A 22,261-nucleotide genomic window follows, 5' to 3' on the forward strand; every position below is an offset into this window, starting at 1 on the left:
CAATAATTCCCAAAGGGAAACAAATGCCTTGACAGGAAAAACAAGTTGGGGGGGGGGGAGGTCCAGATGCCACCCCTCTCTGGGGCGCCCGTTGTGGCCTCCCTAACCGATTTCCTTGCCTGTATCCCTGCCCTGGTCTTCCATCACCACCAGCAGCCAGAGCCGTCTTGCTCAAGCCCAGCGCTCCCGTGATGCTCCTGTCGGGGGACCCAAGTAGGCTGGGGCTGTGGTCCCCCCTCCTCGTCCTCCTGGGACCCCTCCTCCTGTAGTGCTCCCCTGACTGCCCTCGTCTGGAGCCCTCCTCCTCCCGTCATCTCCCTCAGGCGTTTGCTCAAATGTCATCTTCTGCATAACCTCTTTCCTGACTCCATTCCTGATCCCATTTCTCTCTGCTTAAGTACCCCTCCCCGCCACCCCACCACCCCCCCCGGCTCCTTTCATCTGGTATGCCGTGGTTTTACTGATTGCCTGTCTCACTGCGTAGAATGTGAGCTTGAGGTGAGGAAGGGGTTTGGGGCTGTGATCCCAGCATCTAGAATGGGGCCTGCTCAGTACGCAGCTCAGGAATGACAGGGGAACCGTACCAGACAGAGGTTTAGGTTAAGGGCAAATGCAGAGACGTACAGGACTCAGGTGCCTGGCGAGTGGCCCGCGCGGCTGGGGTGTGAGCACTTGCGTTGCTAGTGACTGACAGGGCTTCGCACAGACAAGGTTTGGTGACCTGTCAGAGTTCTGAGAATTCTAGAGAACATGTTCATGGTGCCAGGCATAGGTCAGGAGCAAGGGCAGTAAGGTGCCCCAGCTAATCAGGCTTCCTCCCCATGGAGGGCAGTGAGGGCATGTGTGGTCAGGCGCAGCTCGTGGCTGGAGCTCGACCCTGCACGGGAAACCCCATGACTGAGTTCACTCCTGCTTCCATCCTGCCATGCCTACCCGCCTGGCGTAGGGAACCTTCCCTGCCACCGCCCCATCCCTCATTTATCACCCGCTGCGGCCCTGCTGTGTATCGGTCTCAGTGGTAAACATTTTACATGCGTGACCTCGTTGTGGGGAGCATGGCTGAAAACCAGGTCGGCGTCCCTCTGGGCCAGGGTGTTGTCAGATGGACCAGAGGGGAGGTCTGGCTGGGACAAGTGAGCTGAGGGGGGCTGGCCCTCAGCTCTTGGCAGGGGTGTACTGGCTCACCTCTTCCGGGAGCCACCCTGCGGTCAGCTGCCTTGCTTCTGAGCTGTGGGGCTCCGACTGCAGGGCCCTCAATGCAGGGAGACCCTCCTCGGCTCAGGGCCTGGCAGCCACACTCCCTCCTGACAGCTCTCCCACTGCTTCCTGTCTTCTTGTCCCAAAGCTGCTGCCACCGCCAGGACACAGGGCCAAGCAAGGGGCGGCCAGGTAGAGCTCCCAGCCCGAGCTTGGTGTGCTGAGGGGTTTTACCCCTTTGGTTACCCCTGAGGTTACCCCTGCCGTGGGCCACGCCTCAGAAGGACCTTGGCAAGGGGTAACCCTTTGGTAGTGATGAGGGGACACTTTGGAGCCACATGGCTTCTGGGCACAGGGAATGGAAAGTGGGGGTGGCTACCAGCCTGGCAAGGGCTGCCTTGAACTCTGGCTGGGCTCCAGGGTGGGGGTTTGCTGCAGACGGGGACTCTGAGCACCTATAGCTGTGAGGCCCTGTCCTGTCCCTGGGTCGGGACATCTACTGCTGGGGCTGGGGGCAGTGTCTTAAAAAGTGACACTGTTCCTTTAAGAATATTTACCAAGCTTTTGAAGGCCTAAGCAACTGCTGTCCACGGTGCCAGAGGACAGAATCAATCATCACCTTCGTCATCATCACAGAGGCCCTGCTACTAATTTTCTCACCCTCCTCACTGTGGACTCCCCAGCTTGGGTGGCCATGACATCATTGGCTTGCCACTGGCCACCCAGCAGATCACAGCCTCCCCCCCACCAGCTCAGGGCAAACTTGGTGAATTATCCTTCACTCCCAGTGGAGTCACCCTTGGAGGGAAGGAGCTGGTTAGGTTCTCAGACCAGATAGATGCCATGTGGACCGTCCTTGGTCAGGCTCAGCCCAGGGACAGGCTCACGACCCGAGGCATGCAGTAATGCAGCTGCCCGCACCCCCTGCCCAGCCCCCCTCTCGTTCACAGCCCGTTCTCATTGTCCTCCCCTTCCCTCTCTGTCTTGCCCATTTCCTGCATTACAGCAAATGGATTCTGGTTGGACGATGACAGTTGATAATACTCTGTGAAACTCCCATGATCCCTTAAACATTCCATTGTCTGGAAGCTTCCGGAGTCCAGATCAGTGGTTCCCAGCCCTGGCGGCACAGCACAGTCACCTGGGCAGCTCAGAGAACCTCCTGATGCCTGGGCTGTACCCGCTGAGATTTGATCTGTTGGCCTGGGGTGTGGTCTCAGCGCTGGAAATTCTGCAAATGCCCCTGGGGATTCAAATGGGCATCTGGCGGGGCTGCCCACTGCTATGTGCTTCTGGAAAAGTCTACTACTGTGTGTTTGGTGGAAAAGTCGGGGTCAGGTCGGGCGTTTTGGGAGGACCAGCCGAGAGAAGGACAGAACGGAAGAGGTTGTCCCCCCTGCCATGGGCCACGCCTCAGAAGGACCTTCGCACGTCGTGACTTCAGTCCATCCTGCTAGTAACCCTTTGGTTTTACACGGGGACTCTGAGACTTGGGGAGGGCCTGACTCCTAGCTGCAGCCTCTACACCACTGGCAGGGAAGTTGGGGGACAGAAATGGAGGGCTTCATGGGGTTGGTTTCCTTTTTTTAAACTGTGTTTTATTTTTTTTTTAATTTTTTTTTAATATTTATTTATTTGAGAGAGAGAAAGTGAGAGAGAGCATGAGCAAGGAGAAGGTCAGAGGGAGAAGCAGACTCCCCGTGGAGCTGAGAGCCTGATGTGGGACTCGATCCCGGGACTCCAGGATCATGACCTGAGCCGAAGGCAGTCGTCCAACCAACTGAGCCACCCAGGCGTCCCTAAACTGTGTTTTAAATGCTTCTCATATAATGATGCCTCACTTGTTGCAGCGGACCGACATTCCGTGCAGAACCAACGTCCCTTTTCAGATGGGCAATCATAGAAAAGTCAGAAAACACCTCAGAGTTTAAAGAGAAGGAAGTTGCTGCAATTTTGCCACCCAGAGATAGGTCTCTAGCAGCTGGGTGTGTTCCAACAACCTTGTACATCCTTTGTCATCTTCCAAATTACCCTGCACCAGCGCAGCCACTTCTTAGGAAGGAAGTTTCCCCTCAAGGATGCTCAACCCATAGTATCTTTTTCCTCCGGTATTTCTTCCCGTGTGTGGACAGGGATCTGAGTGGGGGCAAAACCAGGTCACGGTGGGACCCAGAGTTCGAGGCTAACCGTCCCGTGGTTTCAGAATGCAGCTCCTTCCTGAGCCCCAGGGACTCCCAGGCACACGGTGAATGAGGCAGATGATAATCCTGGCAGCCAGTGGGAACACGAGCATAGTCCTCGCCGTGCGCCTGGACCCTACTAGCCGCTCTGTGCACGTTCCTCAGCGCAAGCCCCCAGGATCGGTGCTGGTATAATCCGGAGACAGGGGGATGTGGGAGCAACTTGTCCAAGACAACAGGGCGTGAGAGTGGCAGCACCCAGGGATGCTGGGTGGCTCCCTGCATTGACCCACCACACCTACCACAGCCCTTCTCCCCCGAGAAGCATCCCGGCTGCAGATGGCCTGGGAAGCCTGTCCCCTAGCGCTTCCCAGGGTGTGGGGCCTGCAGAGGTCCTGAGCTCAGCTGAAGACCTCCAGCTGGTGGAGGCGGTTGGCTTCTTGGTGTTTCTTCCGAGACCCTGACCTCTTCTGGGAATTTTCCGGCTGTGCATGTGGGGCATGCAGGGCCGGGCACACCGGCTGAGGACGAGCCCTTCAGCTCTTACTCCGGCCTCCCAGGGCTCTTTCTTCCTGCCTGTCCCCAGAGTGGCAGCTTGGGAAGAATCAGCTTTCAGGCTCGCCTTGGCCAGGGTCCAGGCCTTGGCAGCAGAGCTCCCGCGGCCTGGAGCTCCCACAGCAGGTTTGAGTTACCCGGGATCGCAGCCTCCTCGGGCCTTGGTCCCAGCCGCGCTGACTCACACTTCCGTGGCCCTGCGCGGCTCGTGTGCGAGTGTCCTCGGTGTGCGTGCATGCGTGTGTGTCCGCCGGCACGCGGCTGGCGCCATCCCTTGAGTGGCCTCGCGGTGCGTGCGTGGCCCTGTGGTACGCCTGCGTGTGGTCTCTCATTTCCGTAAATATGCATCCTGTTTAATAGGTTTATTGAGATACAGGTCCCACACTATAAAGTGTAAAGTGTACAGTGCAGTGAATTTTTATGATGTGCATGGATTTGGGTAATTATTGCCACATTCAGTTTGAGACAGTTTTTACTATTCCAGAAAGAAGCCTTGTGCCCTTTTGTGGTCACCCTTTACCACCACCACCCCCATCCATGACCCCAGCTCTTGGCATCTGCTCATCTTTCTCTGTCTGTATCTGTCTATAGACTTTTCTCCATTCTGGATGTTTCCTATGGATGGAATCGTGTACTGTGTGGCCTGTCATGCTTGGCTTCTTTGACTCAGCAGGATGTGTTCGAGATTCATCTGTGTTTCGGCATGCATTTTTCCTTTTGTTTTTCTGTTCATCCATTCATCTGTTGGAGTGGAATTGTGGGGTCCTGTGGTCACTGTTTCCCATTTTGTGGGGCTGCTAGAGTGCTGTCCAGAGTGGCCGCATCACTGGCTGTGTCCGGTATGGAGGGGAGCAGAGACTCTGGCAGTAGCCGGCCAGGGCTGGTGAGGGGAGGGAGTTTCCCAGGTGGGGCATCCTCGAGGGCATGCGTGTGCCAGCAAGAATGTTCCAAGAGAGCCTGAGCATGGTGATGCCAGAGAGAGGGGTGCTAATTTCAGGAGCTAAGTTCTGGAGGGGTGGGGGGAGATGAGGAGGGGCACAGCTGGAGGAAGTTTGTAGGGTGGTGGCAGGGTAGGGAAGAGCCCGCCTGATGGTGCCTGTTTCTCTTTGAAAATAGGACAAGAAGAGCTGGGAACAGTGGTAGGAGTCTCAGCCATTGGGAGACCTGGGATGCAGACGTAGCAGGGAAATGCAGCCGCTGATTCCAAGTGAGATCAGTGGGCACTGTGTGTGTTTCTCCCTCGGTATGCAGACCTGGAGAGGGTGGTCGGGTGGGTCGAACCAGGGCAGTGGGAAGGAAGGAAAGGCATGGAGAGAGAGCTATGGGTGTTCACGGAAGTATCATGCATCTAGACTGAGAAGTCCAAGGTGGGGGGAAGGGAAGCGAGGACGTGGCAGGGGCGGGTGGTGATAGTGGAGGTATGGACAGTGATGGAGCAGTGAGGTCACGCCCTGGAGGTCTTGGTGATGCTTGGTGACAGCTGGAGCCAGAGTGCAGGGGTTGGGGGAGTAGGACGGTGGTGGAAGGGAAGTGGACACCTGTAGTGGGGGCTTTTGAGTTCTGGCCGGTGATGTGGTCTAGGCCGGGGATAGAAGCAGGTTGCTGGGTTGGGGTGGGGAGTGGGGGGACTGGAGGGAAGCCATTTCAGGTTCTCTTACTGCTCCCAGCTATGTGCATCCCCCTCCCCACCCCGACCCCGGCATCCCCTTGCTAGGCTTCCTTTCGTTTCCTACAGTGGAAGAGTTTTAAGCTGGGTTTGCTGGAAGCCTGGAACCTGAGGCAGCACAGCCGGCAGTAAAACCTTGGTAATGGAATTTCCAGAACACGTTTGGGCCCGAGAATGTGCTCTCCTTGGGAGGTGGTGGGATGGTTGGATGGGTTGGAGGCCTGCTCTGCTCCTTTATCCTCTGGGGAGGCCCTGCATGGGCTGACCTTGGAAGAAGCAGCAGGAGGGGACCTGGCTTACCCCTCACCTGGCTTCACTGGGGCTGTCATCTTGAAATAGGTCCTCCTGGGCATTCTGCAAAGGTTAGTGAATTCGAGGGCACAGCAAGGGGGCTCTGGATTACACTTTGCTAGAGAGAACGTGTATGGCTGTCCTCCCAGAGTTCCGCCACTTACCAGTGCCTGGACCCCAGGCCAAGTCCTTGCTCCCTGTCTCTGCACTTGACCTTGCACACACGGAGCACTTTCCCTGTCTCCGCCCAGACTTTAGTACCTGCAGGGACACATATGTCAGTCTTTGAGGGTCTCTTCTAAGAGAAGTGTTGCCTTATTGTACCCTTGCCTCATAGTTTATGTGCAAATACGTGCAATGTCAGAATAAACACATTTATATATACACATATACACAGATGTCTAATTCTAAAATAACATGGCTTCAGTTACCTGCTGAAATATGTGGGACCTCATCCTGATGGTAGACAGCTACCAATGACCAGCCGAACTTGCTCAGTTATGACCTGTGGCAGGAGACAAGGATAAGCCAGTGCCTGTGTCCTCCAACACCACATGACCCCGTCTCCTTCAGGCGCCCCAGACTTGCCCTCTGGACCTGGGGGCTTCCCCTGCAGGGAGGCTGGGCGGAGGCCTCTGGATGAAGACACAGCAGAAGGCATTACCTTTGCAACTGACATGATGTCATGATGCCATATTGGAGATGTCAGACAGGTCCCCTTTGGCCACTCACCTCCCAAGACAGGCCTCTCAGTAGCAGCCATAGGAAAGGGGTCCAGATCCTGGCTTCTGGTGGCCAGGCCTATGCCTTCGAGAGTTTCTATTTGGAGAAATGGCTTGATGGCCTGCCTAGTATGTGGTTCAGCGGGCTCTAAGCAGCTGTGTGTTGTTGCTGTCTGTGCTGCATGAAGACCCTTTCTCATGCATGTTTCCATGGAGTTACTCTTTCCACGAGAAGAAGGTACCGGTGAAAACAGATAGGGTCGACCTTTATTTTCCAAAAACTTAAGTTCCCCCTTTTCTGGACGTCTTATACAGAAATTTGATTTGATTTGAGTCCTTTAAAATTAGCTACCACTTTTCAGAAATATAAACATCTCGTAAATTGAGAGACGGGAGTAATTTGGCAGGGAGGCAGAGAGCCAGAATGTTGCCGTTGCCAGTCTGTCTGCCCCAAGTGGTGCCTGGTTTCCTGGCCTGGGCAGAGCAGGAGATGGTCCGCCAAATCTCTTACGATGCAGATGGGGAAACTGAAGGCCATGGGGGAGGGACCTGCCCAGTCTACCCCCTCATCATGGCCGAGCTGCCCACCCATCCCCTCTCTAGGACGAGGGTCTCAGAGGCTGAGGTCTGTCAAGGCCAGATGCAGTGCCCAAAATGGACCAGGAACATTGCTGGCAAGTTCTGTCCTTGACCCCAGGGGTTTGGTGGGATCGATAGTCAAAGAGGTTTGAAACTTCTTTCCCAGGTTGTATATTACAGGGCTTGGGTCTTTGCCCTCCCCAGTTAACCGGGATAGGGAAATAGGGGTTCACTAACTCTTCCCTGGGGAGAGGTTTGCGCTGTCACTTACTTACTGGGTGACTGGGCAGGTTTCTTAACCATTCCGATGGAGCCTGTTTCCTGATCTGTGAAATGGGTCTAATATTTGCCTCTGTCTTCTAAGGCTGTGGTAAAGGTGAAATGAGATATGTAAACAAAGTGGCAGATACTATTGTTAGCATTAGTGATAAGAAGACTATTTACAAAGCGTGGAGTGTAGGGAAGTGTGTTGCAGCTCAGTAAAACCTTACCAGTGTCCCTGCACTGAACAGGTTACATCTTGAAGGATGGAGTTCTGTGTTGCTGGAGGCATCCAAACAAAAGTGAAGAACTCCTCTGAGTAGGGAGGTGGTTGACGGATTGATTGAAGCTTCAGACTGGGGCACACATGGCGATCCTGAAAGGTCCATGATTGTGGGCAGAAGGGGTGAGCCGGACGGCAGTGCCTTGCAGCCCAGCCTGCTGCCGTGTGGATCATTCCAGAGCCTGCATCCCTCGTGGGAGGCCCTGAGATCTGGTGGCCACGTGGGGCAGGGGATGCCAGAATTTGAGGAGCTGCGGTAGCTGTGGCTGGAAGAGGACTGATGGCGGCCGATGCACTTGTTCAGGAGGTCCTAGAGGACGTCTCTCAGAACAGGCTGCGGTGGGGATATTGGTGGCATTTGGCTGTGTAAAGTCACAGCTGCTTTAAAAAGAGTCTCTTCGATTCAAGTGGAGAAGGTCTGATGGTTTGGTAAGAATAGTTTCTTCACACGCTGCCTGGTGTTCACAGCTGCATTCCCAGCGTCTGGAGCGGTGCTGGTATACAGCAGGCACTTAATAGGTAGCTGTTGAATGAGTGAAGGAATTCGACAAATACATATTCTTTTAGAACTGCCTGTTGTTTTTCAGGCACTGTGGTGGGTGGGCTTGTCTGACTGCTTTCTAGAGCTGGCAAGGGTGGGAGGAGGGGGGAGATGACGGAGGGTGGGGGTGGGGGAGGGGAGGGGGGTACGGGGAGGGCGGGAGCTTGTGCAACCCAACCCATGTCTTCACACACATCGCATTACAAGTCTCGTTGGCCCCCGTGATTATTGCCTTCATTGGGGGCTAATAACACGCTTGCCGGCCTTGGCCAAGGTTATGTTTTTAATGTTTTCATTTCCAAGGCCAACACCTGATTATTTTTACAGGCATATCTTGATGCAGGCGAAAAATTAGATTAAAAACAGGGCACACATTCCTGTGCCCTACCCTGGCTCTTTCATTGTTGGTGAACATTAGCGGCTGTCCCGGGTATAGACGCACACATGCTTTAAATCTGAAATAATAGCCCTTTGTATGGGAGTGGGGGAACAAGCACCCTTGTGAGGCATAATTAACCTTTACCAGTAGGACTCTCCCCTCCCCCCCGTCTGCCCTGTAGGTAAAGGCAGATCTTCAGGATGGCACTTTGGGGTTGGAATTCTGCACACTCATGGGGTTCCACAGCACAGGAAAAGTGGATCCACTCTGCTCGATATGGGCATGCCCCCCCACCCCTTGCTCGGCGTCTTCCCACCCACTTGCCCCTCCCCGCCCTCGAGGAGGGGTCTGCACGCGGGGGAGTCACACATGCGTGTTTTCCCAAATGCTCGCCTGTTGTGTGCGGTGTATTCACACTCCTTCTCTCTCCCCCTTTGCTCCTCCGGCTGGCCGCGGGCCTGGTTCAGGCGGGCCTCATCCGCACGGACAGCAGCGACTACTTCATAGAGCCCCTGGAGTGGGGGCAGCAGGAGCAGGAGGCCAGCGGGAGGACGCACGTGGTGTACCGCCGGGAGGTCCGCCAGCAGGAGTGGGCCGAGCCCGGCGGGGACCTTCACAATGAAGGTAGGCACTGGGCAGGTCCCTGAGCTCCACCTCGGCCTGGACCTACGGTATTTCTAGGTCACTTTGGACCTTAACCTCTGGAGCCTTGGCCTCAGTCTTCTCATCTGTAAAGTGGGACTGGAACATGTATACTGGCAGAGAAACCCAGGGGGTTTTAGAGGCTTCTACAGCTGGCTGGAGTTGGGGGCCAGGTCAGTGACTCAGCTCCCCTGAACTGAGGCCCTGGGGACTCCAGAGGCCTCTGCGCAGCCCTACATTGCTTCGGAAGGCGATTTCCTGGACTTGCAGAAGGTGCAGTGGTTCCAGTTAGCTCTTTCCCCCCTTAAAAATCAGCTCAACCCTTGGGAATCAGAGGAAGGAAGGTCTTAGGGCACTCATAGGGAGAACTGCCAGGTATCAGGGCATCGGAGTCCACTTTGGGTCCAACAGACCATTTTTAAATCCTGTGTCCAACACTGTCGGCTGTGAGACCCTAACCAAGTTACTTAACATCTCTGAACCTCGTTTTCTAATCTGTAAGGTGGGGGCAACTGTGGCAGTCTCCGGCTACGTGTATTAGTGATAGTCCATATAAAACTCCTAGTGTGGGGCTTGGCATGTAGCAGGTGTTTGATAAATGATTTGCTCTTACTCCAGTATTGTTATTAGGGTAAGTACTGAGCAGTTAGGCAAGAGCCCCCAGGGAGCAGGGGTAGCCTTGCAGTCTGGGAATGGGCACAGGAGCCCGCACACCAGCAGCCCTTAGGACCCATGCTCGTGGGAATGAAGCAGGGAGGCAGCATGTGCTGGTCCCAGGCCCATGGCCAGACATGTTGTCCAACTTAGCTTTGCCATGAAGCCCCTTGGGCCAAGAGGACACGAGGAGGCCTTGGGTAGAATCTGGCCTTGAATGGACCGCACCCTCCTGCCAGGGCCCTGGTGGGGTGGGGCAGAGTGAGAAGGAATGCTTGGAAACCAATTGTCCCCACACACAGAGGCCTCCTTTGAGGCTCCCCCTGCTGTCCCAGTGTTGCTTATAGGAGAGGCTGAGCTGGATGGTGGAGGGCTCTGCAGGCCTGGGATAGGGGGTGGGGGTCAAGGACTCGTGGAGCCTCAGGGGGTGTTGGGGGGAGCTGGGGTGGATTTCAGGGGCAGCCTGGGACTGGGCCATGCCTTCCACTGTGGCTGGGAAGAAGAACGTGTCTCCCTGGGCTCCTTTTTATCTGAGGCCAGTTCTGAACAAAAGACCATCAATATCCCTTTTGGGATAGACCCTGGGGAAGTTCTGCTCCATGGTGGTGAGCCTGGAACCAACCACATTGCTTGCCGTCACAGTCAGTGGCTAGCTAGGAAGCCACTGAGCTCACAGAGTTGGCACTCAGGCTGGGGAAGGCTGGTGGGGCTCCCCATCATTGGGGGAGCCCTGGGCCTGTGGGGGATGCCATGCTCTGGGCCCACCTGTGTCTCTCCTTAGAAAGACAAGCTGTGGTGGAGGGCTTCCTTGGAAACCTGTCAACATTCACTGTTACTTTAAGACCATTGGTGGGTCTGGGCCCAGGGAGAATATTAGCATTTCTGGGTGTACCTGTCTCTATTTATCATTCTTGATAAACACAAAAGGTTTCACCTCTTGTCTGTGGGTATACCTCTTAGCCCTCTGAGAAATGCCTCAGAGGCCTAGGCTAGAGTTTGCTTAGTTGCCAGTAAATGGGCTTTTGAGAAATCTGCCTCAGCCTGAGCTCCTTTCTCCATCTCTGTCTGCCCCCATGGCCCATGCTGACCAAGTGTCAGCCCAGCTCAAGGGTCCCCTTTCCTGGATCACAGAGCCCTCTGGATTTCGCCTGGGACCGTCTTCTTGTCCCAGATAGGCTGGGGCGTTCCTAGAGAACAGATACTATGTCTTCATGATCTTTCTTCCTTACATGGCCTCTACCACCCCACAGGGTCTGGCTTTCCTCGAGGAAGGAGAGGAGGCATCAGAAGACCCATCGGATTGATTTTCTAGCTGAGCTATGGCCTGTGAAGGGGCTCAGCCCCCTGGGCGCCACTGTAGGAGTATCTGACATGCACCGATGAACTTGGGGACAGGGGACTCTTCCTAGCACTCAGGGTGTGGTCTTGACGGCTGCTTCCGGAAGAGCCTGCGTGTCCCCACAGACTCACCCACTCATACAGAGCACACATTCATGCATGCACACTCACACACCTCACACACTCATCTACTCATACATAACACACTACATTTGGAGTCTGGAGGTAGAAATTCCCCTGGCCACACTGCCACAGGGACTGCCCTGTGGACGGTGCTTGGCCTCAGGGCCTGTGTCCCAGATACAACCATGCTCCTAAGGCTGCGCTTTCCCTCCTCACCCCACAGCCCCGCTCTCATGAATTAATGACCAGTCCCTTTTGCCCCCTCCCCAGCCCCTGGGCAGCCACCTATCTACCTCCTCTCTCCATGGATTACTGTTCTGGGCGTCGTATGTAAAGGGAATCAGGCAACATGTGGCCTTTTGTGATTGGCTTCTGTCACTCAGCCTGTGCAGTCCATCCGTGTAGCGTGTGTCAGCCCTTCCCTGCGTGTGGCTGGTGATACTCCAATTGCATGAACAGACCACGTTTTCTTGATCTCACCATCTGTGGATGGACATTTGGGTTGTTTCTGTTTGTTGGTTATGACGATAACACCTCTACGAGCGTTCTTGTACAGGTGTTTGTGTGGACGTATGTTTTCAATTCTTTTGGGTATAGAGCTTGGAGTGGAATTGCTGCGTCCTGTGGTAACACTGTATTTAACTTCTGGGGCAACTGCCAGGCTGTTTTTCAGAGTAGCCGCACCATTTCACTCTCTCGGGGGTCTTCTTGGGTGGGCTCCTGGAAAGCTTCCCAGGGGCCCTGCTTCCCACACCCTCCCCACTTGGAAGGTTACCTAGGTCTGGCCCAAAGAACGAGAGACGGAAGAGGGTGTGGGTGGCACCTCCCCAGGGCCTGTGGTGATGTCAGCAGGTCCTCCCCACAGCCCCTTGCTATCTTTGCTGTGAGGGAAGTCTGGGTGGGCCCTGAGAGGGTGTGACCACGGGAGAGCCGGAGCCCTGGGTTTGCTTTTGTTCTGGGCTTTGGCCGTTAAGCTGCTGTGTGACCTGGGAGGCATCCGGCAGCCTCTCTGAGCCTTCCTTTGACAGACCTGACTGGGAGAACTGTCAAGGTTCCAGCTGCACATTTAACTCGCAGTTGGTAAATCTACGGGCCCTGCTCATGTGTTGTGTTGGGAGTGACTGTCGTTTAGTGTCCCCACTCCAGGGGGAGAATGCCTGCCCCTTCTCCTCCCCTCCTCTCTCCTAGACATTTGTCTCTGGGCTGCTATACCCTGGGCTCAGGTGCCAGGTCGAGTGAGGGCGACCACAGCCAGAGCCCCACTCTCCAGCCTGAGCGTCACTCCGTGAGTTGGCCGCATGCTTCTGCTTTCCCCATGGGCCAGTGGGCACGTTTTTCCAATGCTTTAGTCCAGTGCTTTCCTTCCTTTGCGCTTGCAGGCTGCTAACCGGAGGGAAGAGAAAGAGAAACAGTAGAGTCCCATGGTTCCCTCTGTTGTCCTGTCCTCAGATTTCAGGTCCTCAAGTGCCCGTGTCTCGGCAGAGACGCGAGTCCTGCCTCTCAGCTTCTATGGACATGGGCACCCACACTGTGGCCGGCGTCACCCCATACTTGCTCACAGTGGATTTTGCCAGTGTCCTTCCCTCTGCTCGGGATCCTCCGTGCCCTAAACTCCAGCAGGTTTCTCCTATTCCCGGTCTGGCCCAGCTTAGATGTCCTCTCTTCCAGAAGCTTCTGTCAGTTCCCCAGTTCTGGTTTGGGTCTCCAGTGTGGCAGCCTTCCCTAGTCAGGCCTCCTGTAGGCCTTGAATTTATAATACTACCTTCTGGTTCCTTCCCTGTCACCTGGGGCAGGCAGTGGGGCTCGAGGGGAGGGGACCCTGCCTTCCTCACTTACCCAGCATCCACCCACCTCCTAAATTCGGGCCCCTCCTGCAGCCATACCCCTTGAAACATGCTGGGCGTGCTCTGGTGGCATTTTTCTATCCTTAGCCTCTGTTCTACTCTTTGGGAGATTCTCACATAACTGGATATTCATAGAAATCAGTGGTACAAGAGTCAGAACTTCAGGGTAGGATGGTGGGGGGAAATCATGAAATGTTAAGGCTTTGGAGCCTTCTCAAGAGACCCCAGGCTCCTATCTTGCTTCCTTAGTGTGGGGGAGGAGAAATAAATTTCCCTTTACCCTTCTAGGTTCTTGGCTGAGGCACCCTGTAATAAAAGATACACAAGAATAAAGCAAACAGAGGTTTAACTACATGGATACCTCCTGTAGACATGGGAGAGCCCCAGGGAGACTGAGTAACCCCCTAAACGGTCCAGGCCACCACCTTAACATCTCCAGCTAAAGACAACAGAAGATGTTGGTGGGTGGAGAGGAGGAGCGGGTTATGGGACGTTACCAAGGAAAGCTCAGTAAACAAGGGGAAGGTTATGTGGATTTAGGTCATTTCCTTTCTTTATTGATAAGAGTTTCCCGAGATTTAAAGTCATCCTCCTTTTCCTGGTAGAGACAGGGAGACACACTTACAAATGGGGATTTTCCTTCTACATGAAAAGGAAAAGGCTCACTTCTACACAATTTCCAGAGCTTTCCCTGTGTCTGCTGTTTCGTAAAAATAATCCATCTAAAATAACCCTCACACCCAGAGAGGTGGTGCCCCCTTTCATTAGTTTTTCCCACAGCATCCTCAGGAACCCTTAACTTGACTGCCCCAACCAATGTTGCTCTGGTCTATTCAGACTAGGATGTAGATGACTGATACCTGCTTTGGGTGCTGCCTTTCTTGGTAGTAGCCCCCATGGTGACGTTTCCAGGTCTGCTCTCTTGATTGGGACAGACCAGGACAAGCTTCTCTGGACCGCAGTATGTTGACCTGTATATTGGAGCAGTGACCTGAGAGTTGTAAGGATTGGATTGGACTCAGGCTGGGGGTTTGCAAACTAAGACCCACCACGTATTTCTGGAATTTTAGTTTTTATTGGGACAGACATACTTGTCTGCTTATATATTGTTTATGGGCACTTGTATGCCAAATTGAATCGCTGAGACAGAGACGGTATGACTCACAAAGCCAGAAATACTATCTGGTCCTCTACAGAAAATGTTTGACAACTCCTAGATTACATCATACAAGTTCATAATCCTAGTTAAATAAATATTTTTGCTTTTTGCCAAAAAGGCAAAGCGGTGGTGATGACATTTTGGGTTGCTAGCAGTGACCTGGAGGGAGGGATCTGGGTGGGGAGGATACTCCAGGGGTTTCTGCATAGGCTTGCGGTAGCACCATGATTTATTCTCTTTATTGAGATGTTTCTATCCACTGCCATTTTTTATTTTTATAGCCAGGTCCTGGGTAAGAGATCAAGGATGGTTCATCCCCACGTCACAGGATGGGAAGGGGGGGCTTGGATGGGTGAATGGGCCAGGCTAGGGCACACAGGGAGATAGCGCTGTGTGAGAACTGGGGACCTAGGCTCAGGATTCCCAGCCAGATCCCCCTTCTCTGCTGTTCATCGCCTCAAAGACGGAGCCGTGGCGTGGTGCTCGGCAAAGGGCTTGTGCCCCAGAATTCTGCCGTGTGGAAGGAACCCTCATGCTAAGCTGGCTTCCAGAGGCAGGAAGAGGGCCCACGCGATGGGGCTGGGTGGGTCGGTGGGCGGCGTCTGAGCCACAGCCACTCCCGTGGGTCTGACCTCTGTCCCTCTTCCCATCCTGGTTGGCAGCCTTCGGCCTGGGCGACCTCCCCAACCTGCTGGGCCTGGTGGGGCAGCCGCTGGGCGACGGGGAGCGGAAGCGGCGGCACGCGAAGGCGGGCAGCTACAGCATCGAGGTGCTGCTGGTGGTCGATGACTCGGTGGTGCGTTTCCACGGCAAGGAGCACGTGCAGAACTACGTCCTCACCCTCATGAACATCGTGAGTGTCCCCGCATCCCGGGGTGTCGGGGTGGGGGGTGCCACCGGTCTTGGTTCTAGCAGCCCATTTCTCTCGGGCCCGGTGTTTCCCGGTGGTTTTCCCAGCAGTGAGACAGGCCTGAGCAGGTGTGCTGTCCACTCCAGACCAAGGCTGGTCTCCACTGTGCACGCCTGTGCTGAGGGGTCCCTTGGCCATCAGCGCCAGCCCCTGGCAAGCTGGCATCCTGGGGACAGTGGCTTGAGGGTGGGGACACATTCAGAGCCCCAGGCAGGGGTAGTGGTGGTGGTGAGAGCAGTTCACGAGGCTTGGAGTTGCGGATGTCGCTGAGACGCCCACCTGCAGAAAATGCCCAATCCCAAGAGGGAAGGCTGGCTAGCTAGTTGTGAGTCGGCCCTGGGGTGGGGATGGGGACGGATCCCAGGCCAGGAAGGTGGGCCTTTGATGTTCACTGAGAACAGAAAAGCTCTTTTTCAGATTTAGGTCTTCGGCTCCATTGGTAAGAGTTTCCAGAGCTTGAAACACCCCCTTCTGGTACCGCTAGGGAGACACCCTTACAAATACAGTTCCCTTACACCTGTCAATGTCTCCTACAAAAGGGTAGCTTCCACTGGGGTTGGCAGGGCTTCTCATATGTCCGGAATTTCTTAAAAATAACCAGCTTAAAACAATCAGTATGCCAAAGAGGCATCTCTTGGGGGTGACAAAAACTTCCATCCTTCCTTGTTCTGACAGCTCTGTTGTCTGTGTGCGTATATAAGTACTCCCTTGTCTAAGCCCCTGAAGCAGGGGTCCTGAGGTGGGGGCTTTGTCTTATACTTTTTTTGATGCCCCAAGTGCACGGTGCACAGTACCAAAACTTCCACTGATCTGGAAGCGAGTGGCGTCTATGGGAGAGGCAGGGGGCCAGCATCCGCTGAGAGGGAGCAGGAAGGCAGCAGATTTGTGTCTGCAACACAGGTGTAAGGAAAAGTGGGGCTAGAAATCCGATCCAATTACAAGGAGCCTCAGGGGAGAGAGGGGTGCCTGAAAGTATAGCCCCCCTCCCTGCCTCTTTGTTTGGATATTAATTCTTCCATCCCTTAAGGAACCTGTGGTTTGGGGCTCTAGGAGCAAAAGCTACCAATTGGGGCTGTTCATGAGGGAGGGGGGATAACTATGAATATGGACCACCCACCCCGGCTCTAGAGATTGCTAGCCTGACCTCAGGCACACAGCCCAGTACTAATCCCATCAGTGCGAGAGCAGGGTTAGCCGCCGGAGCCCGCAGGCAGGTGGAGAGTGGGAGTGGTAGGGTGGGGACAGGGGGCCCTCAGATGCTGGGAGCCTGGGTCCTGGGTCCAGACCAAGGGCTGCAGACCCCAGGAGTGTGACACGGTGAGCCAGGCCCTATTCAGTCCCAGAGTCCTTCAGTTTGTTAAAGGATAATTTTCAGGAAAAGGTAAAATCAGGGCTCTCGTGGAGAAATAAAAGCAGCCAAGTGTTACAGGTTTTGTTTCACTACTAATCAATGAGAGGACCAGGCAAATGTGATAAAGCTTTCAAAAGAGAACTCTAAGAAGGGAAACATTTATAATCAGGCATTTTGAAATAAAGGTGCAAACAGAGAACAGAATTGGCTGTCTCCCAGGGTGGAGGACAAGACCGAATTTGTGCTCCCATGGACAAGAACTGTGCGTTGTTGTCAGGCGTCGAGCTCTCAGTCGTAAAGCAGCTTCCGTGGAATCGGGTTCAGATGAGTCTGAAAGGTGTGCTGTGGACAAGGCCATTTCCATCAAAGCGCCTGTTACAATTATTCTCCTAGTTTGAGGCCTGATCAGGGTCTCTGGTAGAGAGCCTGTCCCAGGGACGGCAGGGAGTCTGGTGGCCCGTCTGATGTTCCGACTGCGTCCCTGTCCCTGGAGTTGGGAGGGCAGCAGCTTGTTTAGGACACACCCCCGGGTGCTGGCTGTGTGACCATCCAAGTGACTGAATGGTCGAGGTCTTTGATGAATCGTATAAGGAAATACTGTTTTCTGCAGAGCAAAGTATACTTTTGGAACTGTTTTCCAAAGGCTTGCTGGGACGGAGATGGGATTCCTTCAGAAGGGTCTTGTTAAATCTCTGGGATCTGAAGATGTGTGGAGGGCGGAGGCCAGTGCATGGGAAGTGCCACCAAGGTCTTGGCGTTCCCGACGTGGAGGCCAGTCGCCTAGCAGTCCTCCTTCCCTGGCGTACCTCCCCATGTCCTCTAACTTTATTGGGGACCTTTATTGGAGAAAAGTAAGCCTGTGTCCTGCTCAGGCTCTCTTGACCATGACTCAGCCTTGGCCAGGGAACACCTCTGCTTCGCCCTCACCGAACACTGTGCCCCTGGGGCTTGCCTTGGAGACTATTATTTCCAGAGGCTTGGTTCCACGTTCCTTCTCCTTACAGCCTACCGGAAAGTGGGTGGGGAGAGTAAATGTCTTCCAGAGGTTCCCGAAAGGCTGCTTAAGTCTGATTCTTCTGCTTACTGCTGGCTTGCCCTATGGGATGTGGAAACAGAAGGGGAAGTTGAGGCAGAGCTTCTCCACCCTGCGAGGGGCCTGTTCCTCTGGGGGAGGGAGGCTCGCCATGCAGAGGAGATGTTGTGTGTGGACCTACAGCTGCCTCAGGGGGTCTGTGAGCGGTGGGCTCCTGACTTCCTAGCTGCAGAGTTCTGGCCACCTTTCTTCCCAGGGGACCCACAGCTCAGCCCGAGCATTGTGTGGGGAGTTTATCTGGCTGGAATGCTGGAAACACTAATTTCCTGTGGGATTTCATGAAGCCGGTAAGAAGGGTGTCCCTGTGCTGTCCGCTTGGAGCGCCTGCCTGCCTGCCTGTGACCATTTCTGATCTTGATTTGCGGGGCCAGGCCTGTCCTGGTAAGATCAGGGAGGGATCCTGTTCCCGGGATGTATGGTCCCTTTGTGCTAACCCTGGAGGAGGGGCCAAAGCCATCAGTGAAAGGCTCCAAACCATCTGATCAGGCCCAGCTCTCAGGCTGAGCTCAGGGCATCCTGCCTCTCACTTTCCTCTTGCATTACCCTGGGGATGTGCTGTACGTATTCATGAAGCTGCAGCTGGTGGCCCAACTCCCTCCTCTCTCCTTCTGACATGCTGCGTGGGCCCCTGATGGACTTCATTTGCCTGTGCCTCATTTTACCCATCCGAACCAGGCCACTTTCCTTAAAGCATCTTGAAATCTCAGGACTGGGGAACCATTTTGAGAGCTTTGAAACGGAAGGAGCAGTTGTGTGCAACAGGTAGTGAGTGCTTGGTGTATGCCTAGGATGAGGGACAGGCTCACATTCTAGAAGTTTCGGTCTGGCTGCAAAGATAAGCCTCGGCCCATGGAATGATTTGGGGGCAGTGCTGAAGGAGCTTAGAGGAGGCAGCCCTCCCTGTGGACTGCGGGAAGAGGATTTCTGGAGTGGTTTGGAGCTGAGGCTGCCTCAGGCTGGGGGTGGAGGGGTTTGGTGATGTGGAGCGTGCAGGCCCGATGAGCACGCCACCGTGCACAGCGGGGTTGTGGATGCAGGAATGAGGGGACAGCCAGGTTGGCAGAGGTCCCTGAGGCAGTAGCTGGGCCCTGGCACAGACAGGAGTGCCGAACAGTGCCTGACACGGGCAACAGCATAGATTTGAAGGAGGAGAGAATGGGCCCCAGAGCCAGCTGAGGCTGGGGCCCACAGGAAGACTCTGAGGACAGGGACTCTGCACTTTCTCAAATACCACAGTATCATTCCAGTACCTACCACATGTCAGGCACAGGGCTGAGAACCTCGGAGACAGGCGCCATGAATCCTTACTGTGGCCTCAGGCCAGCGGCATTCCTTTGACAGCTGTGGCTCCGAGAAGCCAAGTGACTTGGCTCAGACTAATAAGTGGCTGAGTTAGGATTCAAACCCAGATCTGTCTGATCCCGAAGTTCATGCTTTCCCCCCACTGCTGCTGTGGTAGAACATGGCGGGAGCAGCTCTGAGGAGGAGGCGGGGGTGGATCCCAGCCCCCCGGCCTGGGAGGTAGGGACGGTGCTGCCTGCCCCCCCCCGATGGATCTCTGTATCCGAGTCAGGATTCTGAGGCTTCCCCCCTGGCCTGGCTTCCTCCTCTTGGCTCCTAGCCGTGGCCAGATGTGCCGGCCAGGGCCCCGGAGAGAGGCAGGCACTGTCAGGGGCCCTTTCCTTGCCTGGGGACGACACACCCAACCTCTGGGGCGAGGACTTCCTTGGACAGGAGGTTCCTCCGAGGGCAGAGCAGAGGGAAGATGAGGAGATACAGAAGCCCTTCTGTTGTTCCTCACCGAGCTGGTCTACAGCGGGACGCTTCTCGGTAGCCCACTCTGGGGGTGGCAGGCCCGTTGCCCACCATGCTTTCTACCCTGCCAGGCCAGGCTGCCACCACAGAGGTGTTGGACGTGGTTGCTGGAGAGACATTGCCTGGTGTCTCTGAGTGAGTTCCCCCACCCTGATCTGCTTTGGGGCCCCTTCCTGAGGCTTCCCAGAGGCCCTTCTGGGAAAGTGGGGTCCAGATGGCTGTCAGACCAGGGCCTTGGTAGCCTCAGCCCGGGAGGGTGGCATTCTCTTGGCACATCATTGGGTTAAATATTCATCATAAAGGCTGGTTTGGAACACCACGGAAACACCGTTTTCCTGCCGAGAGAGCGTTGCTTTGCCAGCGCTCCTCCATTTGGGGATACGCCAGCCTCCGGAGCAGTCGCCCTCCCTGCTCACTGGAAGGACACGAATCCTCCCCCTCCCTCTCTTGTGGATTCTTTCTCTTCTCTCGTCTCTCTCTCCAAAAAGCTTTCCACTCCTCCTTCAGGGCACTCAGAGACCCCCCCCCCCAAAACAGAGAAAGCAAAAATCTTCCTACTTTAAGGTCATGGTTCTCCGTGGGGGCAGTGTTGCCTCCCAGGGGACGCTTGGGAGGGTTTGGAGATATTTTTTGGTTATCCCAGCGAGAGGGAATAGGAGGCGTCTGACATCCCCAAGGAGCCCCTGCTGGCTGTTTAACATCCTAAAATGCATGGGACACCCCCAGCCTGAGTGGCCCTGGGGTCCCAGGGGGCCAGCCCAGAGGTGTTAGCGCCAGTTCCCACTTGCTGGCATTCGTTTTTCCAGAGTAGGCCCCACCCCGGGCAGAGAACGGTGCTTCACACAGAAGCACCAATGCTGGGGTTTTGAGTCCTAATGACCATGAGCATCCCAGATGGTGGGGAGAGCTTTGTGGTTGACAGCCTGGCATCTCAGCTGCTGGAGGGGAGGTCACACGCCTGAAATCCCCTTCCTGGGCTGGCCTGATGGACCTGTCCTCTCCTCCCAAAGCGGGAAGTGGAGGTTCTAAACCGACCAAGAGATGCCACTGATTGACCACATCCAGGTTCTAGGCGCTATCCCAGATGCTTGACGTTGGCCTCACCGTCTGTTCTCTGGGGCTTCTCTGCAAGGTTGGTTTGTCTACACTTGGGTGAGAGAGACGGGCTCAGCGGGGTGAGATCATGGGCACTTTGGGTCTTTCCAGGTCTCCATGGTGCCTCTCTTCACTCTCCAAGAGGCTGACCTGGGACAGAGAGGCTGCTGGGTTTTGTAGTTAAGAAACAGAAAAAGGGGGGTGCCTGGGTGGCTCGGTTGCTTAAGCATCTGCCTTCGGCTCAGGACATGAACTCGGGGTCCTGGGATTGAGTCCTGTGTCGGACTCTGTGCTTGGCATGGCATCTGCTTCCGGATTGTCTCTCCCTCTACCCCTCCCCCTGCTCACATGCACTCACTCCCTCTCTCTCTAAAATAAATAAATTAAAAAAAAAGTACTACCTATTAAACTCTGATAAAGATGTTTCCTTATCACTTAGAATGTTTATTTTGGAAGAGCCCTTTTAACTTGATCGAGACTTAGGTGTTTATCACGTATTACTTGTGTACACACATAGACGTGACATGTGGGAGAGTAAGGTGTTCCCTTCGCTTCCCCTGGTTGGATCATTCCTTGTCCAAGTCCCTTTCCGCACGGAGCCATTCAAGTGTGTGCTTCCCCGCACAGCATCTCCCCGTGCCATCTGGAGTGTTGGCGAGGCTGCAGGCGCGCCCCACACTTTGGGATTTCCTCCAAGCCGGAACCTGTTCCAAACCCCTGTTTGAAATGGGGATGCCTTCTTGATTTTACTAGAAGGTGGCAATGGAGGTTTTCAGTCAACCAGGACCCCCATTCCTTCCTCAAATCGCCCCTAAATGGTCCACTGCCGGCAATGGCAAGGGGTCACGGTGTCCAGGGAAGCCCCCGGGAACGACATGGGTTTCTTGCTCATGGGGGCAGTGCCAACACGGTCTAAGTGCCTCTGACCCGCCGTGATGGGGAATGGGGGAAGAAGAGCGTCTGAGACACGTGCGGTGGACAGAGTTGCTGCATCCTCTCTTGTTGTAAGGGTCGGGACTGGGGGATGGAGGACTGGTCCTGGGGCCTGAGGCTGAGGAAAGGGCAGGACAGGTGACTGTGGCCAGCCTGTCTTCCCAGCAGGGCTGCGCCCACTCCGTTCGGGTTCACAGCCATAAGTGACCCAGGAAGGCACGTGAGCAGAGGCTGGACGTGAACTCTGACGGCAGCGGCTGTGCTCGGGTGGGCTCCGCCGTCGCTACAGGCCTGCTCTTCTCTGGTCAGAGGGGGGTAACGGGTCACGCTCCTTGGAGCTCCTGCGAGGAATGGCTGACCCTTAGAACCGGAGCAGAGAGTGTCCAAGATGAGCACCCCATAGTCCCAGAAAGGAAGTGCTCAGCAAACACCACCCAAACACCCCAGAACTGACAGCGGGGGTGTGTTAAAGGGACACAGGAGCCAACCGAGAGAGCTCCCGAGGGCCAAAGCTGGGACAATTGGTGCAACAAAATCAATAATGTAGCATTGAATTATAACCCACAGCATGAAATCCATATTTGCGGGTCCATACTGAAATCCATATTTGCGGGTCCATACTGAAATCCATATTTGCGGGTCCATACTGA

General features: G+C 54.9%; 1 protein-coding gene across 3 annotated transcripts in view; it reads left to right on the plus strand.

Moving 5' to 3' along the window:
* The window catches only part of ADAMTS14 (ADAM metallopeptidase with thrombospondin type 1 motif 14), a 72,619-nt gene that overhangs the window by 12,813 nt on the left and 37,545 nt on the right, over positions 1-22,261 (plus strand). For 2 of the 3 annotated variants that reach the window (XM_059397652.1, XM_059397653.1), the window contains exons 3-4: positions 9,122-9,278; positions 15,077-15,267. In XM_059397652.1, coding sequence (XP_059253635.1) covers positions 9,122-9,278; positions 15,077-15,267 — 348 coding nt within the window. The remainder of the gene's footprint in view (positions 1-9,121; positions 9,279-15,076; positions 15,268-22,261) is intronic. The other variant, XM_059397654.1, reaches the window with a different exon arrangement.

Source organism: Mustela nigripes, chromosome 4 (assembly GCF_022355385.1).
Source record: "Mustela nigripes isolate SB6536 chromosome 4, MUSNIG.SB6536, whole genome shotgun sequence".
Classification (NCBI taxonomy): Eukaryota; Metazoa; Chordata; class Mammalia; order Carnivora; family Mustelidae; genus Mustela; species Mustela nigripes.